General features: G+C 39.8%; 1 protein-coding gene across 1 annotated transcript; it reads right to left on the reverse strand.

The window, feature by feature from the left end:
* Positions 1–1925: 1925 nt before the first annotated feature.
* Positions 1926–5237, reverse strand: bmp2b (bone morphogenetic protein 2b). The gene is made up of 2 exons (XM_030771205.1): positions 4880–5237; positions 1926–2818 (listed from the first exon to the last, which is right to left on the reverse strand). Exons 1-2 carry the CDS (start codon positions 5235–5237, stop codon positions 1926–1928), a joined length of 1251 nt encoding a protein of 416 aa, XP_030627065.1.
* Between the last annotated feature and the right edge of the window lie 10734 nt (positions 5238–15971).

Here is a 15971-nt window from a genome sequence, read left to right on the forward strand (position 1 = left end):
GCATTGCTCTGACCTCTAGGTCATAATGGGGTAAGCACAGAGAGATGGGAAACAGGGTAAAGGGGGATGGGGGGGTGGGGGTAAACATGTCTGCCAAGGAAGGGGTACACAGAATGTTAAGCATGGCAGGGGGGTCGTATTCCCACACAACTCAATTAAAGCTTTATGGACTCTGGGCTATAAAGGCAAAAACCATTAAATCAAATGCTTTCTCAGTTGCAGTTTTGGATGGAGAGCAGAGAACCCTTTTTCTTGGATTTACTGCACGGCAAAAACTGCTGCTTCTGAACATACATTAAAATTTGTCGACTAAGAACATGTCATCCAAGCCGATACCATGACAAAGCTGACAGCTCTACAACATTTCACATACAATGTCACATTTTTGAAAAACAGAAGTTACACAATTTCAAATCCAGGATTCCAAAAAATATATCAAAAACTCTTAGCATTGTGTGCTGCTGATTATCAAAGCCTTAATATTACTATTTAAAAATGGCTCTCAAACTTTGAGGTTGTCTGATAATGGGCCTAAAGTAACAAAGCCTCTAAATGTCAGAATAAACAAATGTGTCAAGTTGACTGTTTTTGTTGTTCTTTTTGGATTGATCCCCAGAAGAACAATTTACAACAAATCTAAACTTGATCCTAACCTCCACGTAGCTACTGGAGCTCTACACCAGCACATCAAAGTAAATAAATCGGTTGTGTATTCATTCTACATCATAAGGTTCAATGTCATAAGGACCTTTGCCTGCAGGAATGGAATACTCCCAATGTGATAGCAATACCATTACTCTACCCGCCATAAAAGGAAAAACGTTACATTTAAGGCAACCAGCTATATAATCTTTTTGAGTTCATTCAAAACCTGACCAGGCAAGATTTCTTTCTGAGAAAATTACTCTGCCCTCAGACTGAGTAATCTCAAAAACACTATGTGGTGGGTTGCCTTCAAATTCGGAGTGGCAATCGGCTGATTTTTACAGTACAGCTACCTCCTTTGTTTTATGTTTTGACACCTCTTCAGACTCATAGTTGTTGTTGTTGTTTTTGTCATTGTTTTCTCTTCCTCTCTCTCCCCCTCTCTCTCACGATTAAGTCACTTTTTAATAACCTAGACATTCTTCTTCCAAGGAAGATGGTGTAAAAAACACAACCTGTATGACTCAACAATGACAGAGGAACAGAGCCAAGAGAGCAGGAGACGGATAGGATGTGTCTCAGCATGAGCTGTTTCTTTGGGTTTGTTTTGAGATTATTAATGAAGTGGCTGTTTATGGCACGGATCACATTCTGTCTGGAGGCTCTTTCATTGTGTGTTTATCACCCTCTCATGTTTCAAATGGTCTAAGCAATAAACTGTTCTCAGAAATGTGATGTTCAGAGGGTGATTGAGAGGACACCACCCACGTAATGGTGCAGTGCTCAGCCCAACGGAAAGTGTTCCAAAACCCACTTGTTTCTACAGACTACACCTATGGAATTCTTCTCTTTAAACTTATTTGCAGTCTGGTGCATTATTAGCCAATGATACAGAAAACTATTTGAGGAAAACTTCTTAAGCCAAAAAAACATACATTTTTGGTCTCAAATAATGTATTCCCAGATTGACATTATGTGCAGAACATATATTTTTTTTATGATAAATACACATAATCAATTTACAAATAAAGTGGTTATGATAGAAATAAATACAAAATAAAAATCTGAGCATTATACTTCATGTGCTATTGCACTCATTTCAAACTGTACACGGGACAAACGTCTTCAGAACCATTTATAAAGAAACTGTCCTCATTAAAATATTTATTATCCCCATATTTCAATCAACATAAATATATTCATATATATATTTTTTCGACCAAAATAGCTCTTTCAAAGTTCTTTCATATAAATAAAAGTCTTCATTGGGAAGGTGATCCTTATCGGCAGCCACAACCTTCGACCACCATGTCCTGATAGTTTTTCAGAATGACTTTCTCATACTCGTCCAAATAAAGCAGAGAGATGGGGCTGAGATCAGTGGGCACGCAGCAGGCCCGGGGTATGTTGGCATTAACCGAGTTTACCAATGTCTGGACGATGGCGTGGTTGGTGGAGTTCAGGTGGTCTGACAAAGGGAATGGGCATTCACCATGGCAGTAGAAAGCATGGTAGCCAGGCGGTGCCACAATCCACTCGTTCCAACCGACGTCACTGAAGTCTACATAAAGCGCATGCCTGCGGCAGTTGGCACGGTTGTGTTGTTTCCTGCGCTGCTTGGGCCCCCGGCGAACCTGACGCTTCTCTCGGTTGGAGTGCAGTGTGGCAGTGCCCTGCCCATCGTGGCTGTATGTCACTAGCAGCGGCCTGGCCTGCGGCCATGATTCCTCATCATCGTGTAGAGAGCGACTCACTCTCACGTGCCTCCTTCTGTTTCTGTCCCCCTCTTTCCCACCCTCTGTCTCCTCTGGGTGGAGTACCTCCACCAGGAGACCATGGTTATAGCGCCCCCCGGAGGTCCAGCGTGATACAGCAGAGCTCACGTCAAAGCTCTCCCAACGGGTATGTGAGTCCTGAACCAGACGAGTGTCCAACAGTCTGGTGAAAGGTTCCTCATTGGTAGCCAAAGCTGGTCGGAACACCTCATAAACATTGATGCGATGGTGACCAGCTGGACTGCTGCTATTGGCAGTGGAAGAACCACCCAGGACCTGGTCCCTGAAGATTCGAAGTTCAGCAGCAGTGATGACCTCTTCATTGGGTACAGAGGTGAGGTTGAAAAAGAACTGCTGGGTGGTCCTTCCTTTTAAGCTAGCTAAAGCCTCCAGTGACTCTGAGATAGAGAAGAGAGAAGAGAATTACAAACCCATAATGGTACAGCAGCATCTGTTAAAAGCTAGACTTGAGAAACTATTCTCTGAGCAACAAAGGTCCTTCAATTTTCATTATGTTAAAGTCATCATATCCCTTTTATGTTTGTAACTGGACCAGTTCACACTGGCCTGGAACTGAATATCTAGTTCAACGTGAGTAATAGTTGGCATTTTTTTAATCTTAAAATGGATAAGTTGACAACAGAGTGTCTGTCCAGTGTGTTTTTCCAACAACTAAAGGCTGAAGTTTCTTAATTTGACAGAGGATGAAATAGTGATATTAAAAGAGATACGCTTTACTCTGCGTTCTGACAGACTACCTCAAACCAAAGAGCTTTCTTAATCTTTTTAAAAGCAGACCTTTTGGAAATTCCATTTCCTATAATCCAGCCAATCTGTGTTGTAATGACAAAGAACCTAAAGACGACAAGACCACTTCATTTGATGTGGGGAAAGCCCTACTCTTTAGTTCTTTCATTCCCTCTCTCTTGCACGTTCTCTCTCTCTCCCTCTCTTAGTGAGTCCATTTACAGGGGGGAGTAACTCTCTGAACATGTCACAGCTTGTCCTGAGTAGTCAGCCACAGTTATGAGTGTATCAACATTCCTAATTTCTGTTTGCTTGTTATGCCAAAACAAAAAGGCAACGTTTAATGACAAGCCATGCATTTCAGTCTACAATGCTATGAACTACTCATCCTACTGCAAACAAACAGAAAATCTCAGTACAGTTTACACAGAAAACTATACACCAGTAGCTAAGTGTGAAGTTCAAGGTATGTCTATAATGACAATAACAGTTATTAGATAATGAGAGAAGCCCTGGAATATAAATAAACTGATATGTTGTACATCACTAAGGTATTGATCACATTGAAGGTATTGTATGTTGATCACTCTTACTGATCAGTTTAGCTCCATTTATTTTATAAGAAAAAAGTCCTGCATTGAGGCATTGAAAGTGATGATATTATATGATTTCAGACGGTTCAGGTGCATATGGCACAACACAAATAAATTACATCTCAAGAATTATTTGCAATGTGTGAGCACTACCACTGGGTGTCATCCACACTAGTCTATGATAGAGGACCTCTCAGACAGAGGACTTTCTGCTGCATCATTTCTTGGGTCTTACAGATCTTTGAGTGTCATCTCAGGAATATTAAGTTGAACTGTGTGACCTTGTTACATGGATACCCAGTTCTTTCATGACTCACACTGTTTTCCTGTACTTGCACTGTTTCACTTTTATTGGTTGATTATTGATTACACTGAGGCAGTTAATGAATCAACCTGGCACTCTGAATGCACTCCCCATGCAACCCCCTAAGCATAGTGAGTGGCTTTCATCAGCCAGTTTGTTTACATGGTATTTAACTAAAATATGGAACAGATCATAAAGAGTGGTTGTAAAACATAGATCTATGATATTAGGACACTTTTAGTCTCATAGGGACTGTCATTGAGAATTTAGGAATGAGGCTCTAGAGAAACCTGTGTTTAAAATGCTAAGCAGATTCCTGGGAGAAACGTTACGAGCACAGCCTCAGCACTGAAGAGGCGCGAGTCTGCAAAACTACTCACGGCGCGGGAGTAAACACTATCAATTATTTAGAGAGGGGTTAGGGTAAGCATGTACTTTTTTTCTTTAATAATAGTGGGCACACTTCTGGAATGTAAATAGTTTCCTAATACAGTGGTTGCATCATCCGCGTGCTGAAACGCCTGGAACGTCCAACGCAAAACTATACAAAACTAACAAACAATATTTAGGGATTTATACTAAAAGGGAAAATATACTAAAATTAGCATAACATTTGTTAATAACTTGTGTTGGTTAAAAGGCATCATTAGCATAATGTTTAAGAATGTTGTTCATAATGATTCAAGTTATAGTACGATGTTTCGGAGCATAGGAATTTTTATGCAAATTTCCAGACTTCAATACGTAATTACGCCGTAAATGCACAACGCCAATACACCACTCCTTTTCTGTTCGGATGAAATATTAACCCTTACCCTCGTGATGAAAACTTCTGATAGTGTTTGCTCTGCTGGCCGCTCGTGCCACATGTTTTCCCATAACACTAGTTGGTTGCTTAGCGCTCTGATCCCCGTTCTCAGAGTGCAGGTTGTATAGGTCCACCATGTACTGCGGTATCACTACGGACTTGCTGGGAGTCGGTTTTCGTTTCAATCCAAACATATTTAGGAGTCGAAGTTCGAACTCCTTCAGGAAGCTCTCTGACTGGCCCGGTAACTGTCGTCCCATCTCGCTGTATTTCCGTCGGTCAATTTCGGGAATGAGTCCAACTGTACTCCTTAACAAAACCTGACCGATCAACAGTACCATGAGAGAGCGGACCACGGCGACCATGATCAGACAGTTCCTGGAGGAAGAACACAAAGTTATCAACATTCTTGTCCCGGACTCTTCATTAGCAGTTGAACTAGTCAAAGCATTAAGGTGAGAAAAAATTAATTGCCAAGCTTCTCAGACATGAGAAATCTGCTGAGTCTCTGGGTTTATAAAGCGCATATCACACTTTGAGGTGCACAAAAAAGGTTAAGCATAATATCCCCGCCCGCAGGCTATTATAACTACAGCGAGAGATTGATCTGAACTAAAACAAGAGCTGAACAATCACGGTCGGGAGACCATGAAAGCGGATGTCAAACAAGAAGGGGATGAAACAGGAAAGGGGAAAATCAAAGAAATCGAAAGAAAGGAGACATAAACCCAGCAGACATAGAGTCTGCAATTACTGGGAGATAAGAGACAGTGTCTGGGTGGGGGTGTCGGCTAAAAGCGGCACGTGTACATGTACTGTCGATAGATCATACAAAGCACGAAAGGAAACTCTTCAAAGAGCTGTGAAATACATGAACCGTAGTATTTCAGAATGTGGTGTTATAGCCTATTTCGAATATTCTTTCTATGACAGTTGGTAAAACTGAGGGGTGGACGCACAGGTGGTCGGACTGGGAGAAATGCCACAAGACAATTTGAAAAGAAATCAAAAACACAATTGTTTATGATGGAACAACAGGAAGAATATAGTGCATTTTAGGATGATTTTGAGTGGTCATACACACGAATGATGAGCAGCCGACATACATTGAAACCTTTTATCATATATCTATACATAGGTAGAGTTGTCATTACCAAACGAGGAAGCGCTGTGCCCGGTCGTCGTTCCAATTGTAGTGCCTTCTAAATTCCTCATCAATTCCTGATAATCCACACCGACATTTAACGAACGACACAAAGTTTCCGCAGCCCCGGTCGTCTCCTTTTGTTCATATTCTCAGAATTTGTAAAACGGACAAAAAAATAAACGTAAAGAAGCGTAACTCAAAAAATGTTGCTTATGTTAAAGGCAGGAATCCACGCGAACTTGACCGATCAACAGGAGAAGTCCCTTGGTGTGACATATTCGCCCACTGTTAAAGAGAGGAGTTTGGAAGTTGGTCAGTCTCTGACGCGCGTTGGATTCTAGGACCATTGAATCTTTGGGAACGTCATCTCTGAGTGTGCCGTGCTCTGTTTCTGCGGAGTTGATTGGAGCCTTCTCTTCCACGGTCGAGTCTTTTTGTTGTCCAGTGATGTCACCAACGCAAGGCAGGCATCATGTGTCCACTGAAACATGAATTCATTTCCCCTCATTAAAAGCACTGGCCTGCACCAAGTCATACGAAATGATCACACATGTCGTAGATCATCACGCAGGTCATTTAAGATCACATTCTTAAAATACTTTTCATCCTTACATAAACAGCACATAGCAATTTTAAGAATACCACAACTGAAATGTGTTAATGTGGCTATTTTGTAGCTTTCTCAAATTAATTAGGCTGCCGGTTACAACATTTGTTTGGACTGTAGCCGTGTTTAAAAACCAGGCGAATGATCAAATTGTGCTACAGTGTAAATACGGACAAATCTGCCTAGAACAGGTGATGAATCCATTCGATACATTTTGGATCTAAATTCAAGAGTTTGGCGGTGAGCTGCGCCCGCTGCCCAAATCCGCGCACATCAGAGAAAGCGCGCCTTCGTGTGGAGAGAAAAGGAGCATATGAAGATTCCCTTGGTTAGAACTGTACTAAAATAAAGGTGACAGTGTAGTCACGACCAGAAACAGTTGTGAACTGGCAAATAATCACTCAATAATTGTAACCGTATTTGACTAGGATTGTTTTTGTTTCTTGATTATACGGAACTTGCGTTAAATTCTCACTGTTTTTTAATCTCAGTTTTATCCGTTTATGATTTATTTATTTCGCTGCATTAGGTGACCGCTTACTGGGACTTCCAAAAGTCAAAACCTGACAACTAATTATAATCCAAGATATTTATATGCCGTAGCCCACACATCCTATCAAAAAAGAAGACGACTTTGAGGGGACCGTGGTGAAAACCACACTCGAAGTCTAACCAGACTATATGACTTGTAAAACACAAAAGATTGTTGAACACGGAGCGTTAATTGCCGGATTAAATTCTGTGTTTTGTCAGAGTAGAACTAGCTGACAAAGACCTGACAAATGTAATACCTTTGGTAGGGTAGATTAAGGGGGATTATGTTCTGGTCCCTAACCCATGCAGCAACGTGTAATCTTCCTTTTGTCCATCATTCATTCAGTCGTTCATCAACGCCAGGATTTCACTGGCATTCAGCTCCAGCAGAAAGTAAGAGATAGAATACATGAATTTGGACTGTGCAAATGTATGAAGTCTCTATACAACGTTTCAATATTCTTAAAATTTCATATAGGCCCTATAATTCTATATATGACAGAAATACGAACGATGTCTCCTGTGTTTGCGCACTATTTCTATTTGACTGGAGTCTTCTTTCCTTTCGTCTCTCTGTTGTACGCTGATGTATTTATATTCATAAATCCACAAGTCACCATTTTTGTCTTGAAGTATCCAGAAACTGAAAATGACTGATAAGGCTCAAGCATTCCAGGTGAAATTCAGCATAATAATGTAACTTAAAAGACCTGGAGAATAACTACCACTCCCTATGGAGTACAACCCTCTCAAGTATTAAGGAAACATGTAGGATTTAAGTGGGCCTCATCTCCAAACCTGTATGGCAGTAAAGAAGTCAACTTGAAGATTCATACATGCACTGTGTGCTTAGTCAACAAGACTGATGTCAAGAGAATCAGCATATGAAAACCCCTCATTGATTACAGGTATTCATTTCAATTAAGTGATGATAGTGCAGCTGTTTTGACTAAAGCAACAGGGCTATTGAGCTAGGAGAGATGGCAGTAGATTAAACCCAACTGAGATCAAAAGATATCTTTGTCTGCTTCCAAGACAATAACATCTTATGAGAGATAATCCCCTGATCCTTCACTTAGCAATTAAAATACACTGGTGCATACCAGAGTTGGTAGGGAACTTGATTTCTTCTGTCAGTTTCATGAAAAAGGTCTTTTTTTTAATGCTCTGTACAATTTCAGTCAAAAGGAGTTAAATGAATGCACATTTATGGTTCTAAACTCATTCAACTACTAAAATTGGCACTGAATTTAAAGTACAGGTCTATGAGTTCTGAGGAATGGATTTTTGAAAATAATTGTTTATAACAGTTTAAGTATATTTATAGTCTGTGCTCTTCATCAGTTTAAGCAAAGAGTGCTGTCCAAAAATTAAAACAGCCAATGGGCTGGTCTGACTATAAGGGAGCAGACTTGTTCTGAGGTTTCAAACAAGTTTTTCACCACCAAAGTTTTTGTTTAACTCATAAGCTTGATTGTTGCCAAAACATTAGGTCATGAACTTGGTGCTCTAAACCCTCCACTATCCAAAGGTGTTTTAGATCCATGGATAACTCCTCACAATAAGTGTTAAGTACTCTTAATTACTGAAAACAAGAGGATTAGGTGAGTGAAAAGAATGTTTATCTTCTCTTTATTGTCTGCTGGCATGGCCTGAGTCTGATCTAGCAGAATGTGTCCACTCAAGGGCCAAGGGAGTGTCTCTATCAAGTCATGGCCTACCACAGAGCACAGAGGGGCCTGCTACTAGAGAGAGGGGGAGAGAGAGAGAGAGAGAGAGAGTAAGGGGGGTAGTATGTGTTAACCAGTTTCTTGGTCCCTCAGAGGAAAAAAAAAACTAAACTTAAAGTCATTATCTAATGAGTTGGCTGCTGATCTAATTATTTACTGATTGGATGAAATGTTATCTGATGAAGCTATAATGTGCCAACAAAGCCTCAGCCAGCAGCCTAAAAGGAGAGAAAGAAATTCCATACCAGCTACTACCTTTAATTCAACCTTTAGCTGAGGAGCGTAAATGCCATACTACAAACTGACACATACAATGTACATACTCTCTGCTTCTGCACATTTTATACCATAAAGCAGGAGCTTTGATCCATAACTCTGAGACCAGCAGCCCCTGGCTATGCTATTTCAGACTGGCCAAGCAAATAGAGCCATGTCTGCTGCTAATCAAATCGCTTCTGTTTTTGAGTTGTCTATAGTCTGACTTCTGCGGAAGTTTGTTATCTATAGTCTGACTTCTGCAGAAGTCTGTTGTATACTTTGTAACTTTGGGGTTAAGTGTCTTACTTGAGGACACATTGACAGAGAGACACTATGTTATAAAATCAAACCCACATACTGTACATTTGCTTCCCCTATCAGTATACAATCACTGACCCAGTAGTCATACTGAAGTCACCGTTTTAAATAGTGTACATGTAAAGGGTTTGCAAATATTATTTATCATTCAAGAAGGCTTTTTTTTATATTTTAAATGCAGTTAGTCGAACTATTTTACTTTAACTTCTTGTTGCCCTCAGTGAATACAATTACAGACAAACCAAAAGCGTTCACTCAAAAGTTTAATTAGTTATGTTTCTTCTTTTTCAGGCATATTTTAACTCATATTGATGCATCATAACTTTCATATGTGAACCTAATATGATGTTACCTTCTACTTTCTAACTCTAAGAGAAGGGAGCGATACGGTAGTGTAATTTGTACTGACTTTTTTTCTATTGTAAGTCTGTCTTCCAGGCCGTTGTCATCACTGTGCAGAAGTCTGTCTAGAGATCAGGCACTGAGATGACTGTGCAGTCTGATGCCTTGTACATTCTGTTAACAGTTATTTGGCTTTCAGCTTGACACACATTCCTCAATTCATCAGGATAGGCAAAGCTGACACAGATGGGAGGGTCTGCATACTGACCCTCCCATCTCCCTTCCCAGTACATATATATTTAAGATAAACTATATTTATATAGTTTACAAAAGATCCTTTTGTAAACGTCCAGTGTCTCAATTGTGCCTTCTGCCATTGTCCATGGTGCCTTGGAACCGGAGATTGAAAAATGAATACGTAAAATCTCTGTTAGAGGCAAAAGACAACTTCAAAACTTCAAATGACATTGTAGTCATCAAATGTGTAGTTGGTTTTCATGGACTCTCTACATGGTGCACATCTTAGACTACATATTGTCTCTCATATAACACTCTTGATCATGACAGCAGAGCTAGAGTGGGTATGAACACACCAGCTGTGTGAGATTTGACAGGAACTGGAGATATTAAATTTACAGGGGTTATCTGGTGGTAAATGCTTTTCATTCAGTTTTGCGTACATGTTTGTTTTTATCTGCTTTTGTCTGTCATATGTCCATATATCTGTAGAAAACTGACTTCAGCTCAGTAGTCTAGTGAGAGTGGAGTGCTGGTGAGTAATTGTTGAGCGACAGTTAAAAACATTTTGCAGAGATATCTTCGCTAAATGTTATGGTCTCTGTCCACATTACACGACGCATTAGATCAGTGCAGTGAGGAGAGATTTGAGGAGACGCGATAAAACATCCAACCGTCATTGACAGTAAATCAGGCTCGCCCCATGAATTCAAGAGGTCTCCTTAATTAGTATAAGCAAAAAACAAAACGAAAACCTAAGCATAAATTCTGTGTAACTGAGAAGTTTAGATGAGTATTGTAGTGCACATCTAGTTTGGAGTGAGACATGTAAATACAGGGATCTGCCCTTTGAATCAAACTGGTTTCGTAAAGACACCACATGTCACGGAATTATACGTTCGCATGATTAGAAGCTTTGCCTGCATAAACATCCAGTGTCAAGATTTACATTTCACCGGTTAAGCACGAGCAGCTGTTTATAGCCTCCTCCCCTGAGGAACCTAAAACTTTTCGCTATACATAGAACCTAAAACCCCTCTAAAGGTCCATTGGAACGGGCTCATTTATATTAATGGATGCGATGGAAAATGAAATGTCAATTTTGGATAGCATAGCTACCGATCACCCATGTCAGAACGGAAAGAGTTCCACTATGTATTCTACAATGTCTTTAACGACTTTAAATGCTCATTCTATAGAGCGTGGAGAAAGCATTTCGGCTCTAAAGATGCCAAGGTTCTTTTTTCAGCTTTCATCATAGATGTGTTTTGAAATGAATTTTCTTATTAAGTTTATTTTTAAAAAGTCTGTTAACTGGGTGGTGACTCACAAGTGGAACTGTCATGTCATTCATATTAACAAAAAGTTGCAAAGGGGGAAATAAGACCTTGAAAGACATTTGACCTGCACTCAGTGATTCTGACCTTAAGACATTAAACATCCATTATAGCTCTACAGGTTTACTCTTGAGAAGAAGTTGGAAGTGCATTCACCATAGACAAACCTAAACTTTGCATTTTGGGGAACAGCAAACAAATTAAGAGCGCCTTGTGAGAGTAGGTTGTGTTATTTCACAGAAAGGTACACAATTTAAGGTCAAGTCTCTAGAAATGTGTTCCTTACTTCTCAAGTACTTGATTGATATTTGCTATAAATAAGTAGTAGTTAGCAGTCAGCAGCCAGTAGAGAAACAGGGGCCGTGTCTCTGAAACAGACCACTACATTTTGACACTGAAAGTAAGCTGATACAAGCACAAGTAATCAAGTTGCAACATGTTACACAAAAAATTTCATAATAAGCATTTGACTTGGAAATAAAACACATAGACATGTTAGCAATGGCAAGAACATTGTTTTGGGAATTCATATTCCACATTGTGTAACATACTGTAATATTTTAATGTACATCCAGGATATGTATAACCTGTGCTGTGAAGTGTGGTTTGTCTCTCATGATTCTGTGTAGGCTTTAGCTGTATGTTAGAATAGAAGTGGCTGGTGAAGCTCTATATGAGAGGGTAAAAGAGTGGATGTGTTTTGGCATTCACACAGCAACATTAAAAGTGTGTGGTTTCACAATAATAATAATAATAATCTCCAGAACAGCTGTGTAAACATATAACTGAGCAATCCTCTTGTGATACAATACAAGATCCCAATGTTCAGCTGCCTCGTCTATTATACTGTGTATTTACAAATTCATATCTCGGTGTGTATGTGTGTGCGTGTGTGTGTCTCGGGGGAGGGGGGTGTAAGTGTGTGTGTGTGTGCGCACGCACATATGTGTGAGAATGTGAATGTGCATATGCGTATGTATGTGTGGATGTTCATGTGTGTCAGCATGATGCTTAGTCCAAACAATTTCATACAAATACATTACTATCCAGATTATGATTTGAAAGTGGTTATCGTGAATAATACATTTGCAAAAGCTGTAGATCTAAAGAATATCTGGACATTTGACTTGTGCTCAGCATGGTTATATGAAAGTCAGTTGTGCTCAGTTGTGGTCACTGGGAAATAAGTTTTCTGATGATGTTTGTGTGGTCTGATTCATCTTCTCTCTGAACATGTGAAATGTTTTAGCAGTAGTCAGCGTGAGGTTTAGGAGTCTGTCTAAGCCTTAGTCCTTAAATTGGCATTTCAAATGAATTTCATTCTCGATTAGGTGCAGCATTGTGCACAAAGTTGAAACTTAATGCAGCTGTTTTGTACACAGTGAAATCATCAGATACTACTGCTTAATTACCTGTTTCCTCTATTTATCTTTTTTTTCTTAAATCGTGGGTTTTAATGAATGACCTGACCAAACACAGTCTTAAATTACACCAGCAAATCAAATCGAGTTTGGTGCTTAAATGCTGTATCTCCGATAACTCTCTCTCTCTCTCTCTCTCTCTCTCTCTCTATGCCTCTCGCTCTCTCTTTCTCTTGCTCTCTGTTGGTTTCCCTCTCTCCCTCTTTCTCTCTCTCTCATCACACACTCCATTACCATGATGTGCCACTATGAGCATAGTAAACAAACACCAGATGCTTTGGAGCACATCTCTTTGATCCAGGTTTAGAGACCCTGCTGTATGTGGTGGTTTTCATTTCACTTGGTTTCTGTAAATACCCCAGAGGAAAAGCCAGTCCACAACAGCAGCAGGTATGCCACCAGGGAGACTGCACAGGGACAGTGTATTAATAATCAGCTAAAAAAACAAAGGGGAAAAATCTTGTTTGAAGATTGTCCTGAGTATAATTTTACAGTGTAAATATAAAGAAAGTATCTATATAAAACTACAGTAATGTGTGTAAATGTATGGGAAAGCAGTATAATCCCATGCTTCCATGTGCTGTGTATACACTCTTTTACAATACATTGTTCACTTGTATAGTATATATTAGATTGACTCAATAAATGACACTGGTGAGCGGGTTCACAGCGAGTTCTCCACATTCACTGAAAATGTTAAAAAACACACACACGTGCGCGCGCACACACACACACACACACACACACATCATACTATATAAGTTGCTTTCAGGGAAAACACAGTTTCATCTTTTTTTCTTTAATTTATTTTTCTTTGATACAGTTAAATGCTTCATGGAATGCAAAATATAAATGTATGTAATGATTTCTTTATTCTCTCTAAATGTTCTGACTAATACAGTGTGGACCCATTAACTAAACATATATATTCACATTAACACACACACACACAAACACACCCCTACACACACCTCAGTTGTAAAGCCTTATCTCATATCCAAAGGTGATTCATCTCCAATTAATCTGGCTTTTCTCTTCATAGTGTGCTGAGAGGCAGAGGAAAGAGGCCTCTCTCTTGGTTTATGTATGGATCATTGAGAAACACAGGGCCTCTTGTCAGAATGTCAAATTTTTACCTAAGAATGAAACATTTTATTTTCCTAACCTGGTTAAGTAATCACATTACCTAAGCCTCCATGAAGTGGAACAAACAGTAGCATAGAACCTCAGCTTCTTTTTATGTGCCTTGACTGACAGATTGGCTTTCATCAAAAGGCCCAGTGTCAAACTTATAGAGTCATTTTTGCTACGCTAAGAATACTCAATTGATCCTCATATGCAGAACATCTGGTGAAAAGCAATTTCCACCCAAGTGTTTTAGTATTTCCTCATAATTAATTTCACATGTACATGACAAGAGCTACTGGCCTCCCAAAGCAGACACACAAAAGCCAGCTTTGTTCCCCCTCCTGTCATAGAGTAAGCTGTGGTTCCTCGTTAAAATACACACTCTTGCTTTGACGCTCGAATCGATGATGAAAGGTCCGCCAGAGAAGGGGGAAGTCATATCTCCCAGCCCTATGACTGTGAGGCTCTGAGGCCAAGCTTTTCATTCATGTTCACTTTCTACATGTGACTTGGCCATTCAGAGTCGCATGAAATGCCAAACTGCGACAGGTAAACAGGAAAGATTTATATCCCGGCAACATGTAAAATCATTAGTAGCCTAATGGATGGAGAAACATTTTTGCCGAACCGCAAAGATTGTCTGATCAATGTTTTGTAGACAAAAAATTCACAAACTGCCCGGGTCATTTAGGTGATCTTGTCCTTTATCGGGGATGTAGTGCCCACCAAATAGTGGCCAAGTATGCCATTCTTTTTGTCATCAGAAGGATTATCTCAATGCCTGTGTGGGTGCCAAGTTGCCATATGAAGACTGCTGATGTTGTAGCTTTGAAGATTAAACCTAAAACTACAACCTGTTAAGGCAAAAAAAAAAGGGGGTTGGGGGGGGCGGGTTTGACAAAAGAGTTAATTGTTAGATTTTAACGGTTTGATAATTTAGCGTTTTATCACAGTCGCTTTTCCAGATAAATTATCTGTGACTGTAAATGTGAACAGTTCAAACTGTTTGAGAATTTAGTGTTTTATTACAGTTGAATTTCTAGATAAATTATCCATAACTGTAGATGTTAACAATGTCTCATAACTGTAGCAAATGGATCTCTGTTGCCAGAGCATGAATTCACATTCCCATATTACGCAACGCTCTCATGTTGAGAGAATAGGATTACTTGGTGAGAGACACAACAGCACCTGTTGTTGCTTGCTCTGTGTCTCCAAAGTCAGGCGTCTTGAGATGAAAGCCAGTCGCCATCAGATTACTCATTAGAGGCAGCCACACGCCTGCAGCTATCGCTTGAACTGCTATTCAGTCAAACATCACGGTTTAGATAGGTTGTCTGGGACCACCTGCATATAAGCACTGGGTCTTCTTTTGGCAGAAACCCTGTAAAGATCGACCTCTTGAGAAGGCCTTTTTTGTTCAAACGCAGACTAGCCTATTCTTTCTTCCTTCAAAGCACCTTCCTTGTTTCATCTTTAGCAATTCTTAAGGCACATGTTGTGTTGCCATAGAGGGTTGAGGTTGGTATACACAAATGTACAGGAATGGAAACTATGTCCCAGCCCTGATACTACGTTGAGATAGAAGCAGGTGTTTTTTGAGTGTTTTTGAATAACAGCAGAGCTTGAAGGTAAAGAACATCCTGTTTTCCGTGTAGAGATGGATGGGTTCTACACACACTGGACCAAAAGTTTCACATCCTCTCTTATCTCTTCATTTTTTAAAACTGTTCACTTTGTGTCTGCCAGCTATTTTTCTATGTCCACTTTGTTTTCAACTCAATTTGGCAGCAAAAAAGGGCATGACATGTTGCCATTCCAAACATACTCATTCTTTTTCTTTTGCTCTTTCACGGTTTCTTCTCACAAACTGACAGAAAAATGAGATATTGCCCTATCCTGTTACACACAGCCACACGTGCACACACACACACACACACACACACACACACACAAAGCATTTAGTTCATGAGTTTCTGCAGGTTTCAGAGACCCACACACATTTTTTTTACATGACTAATCAAATGATAACACATTTAT

The sequence above is a fragment of the Chanos chanos genome, chromosome 4, assembly GCF_902362185.1.
Source record: "Chanos chanos chromosome 4, fChaCha1.1, whole genome shotgun sequence".
Lineage (NCBI taxonomy): Eukaryota > Metazoa > Chordata > Actinopteri > Gonorynchiformes > Chanidae > Chanos > Chanos chanos.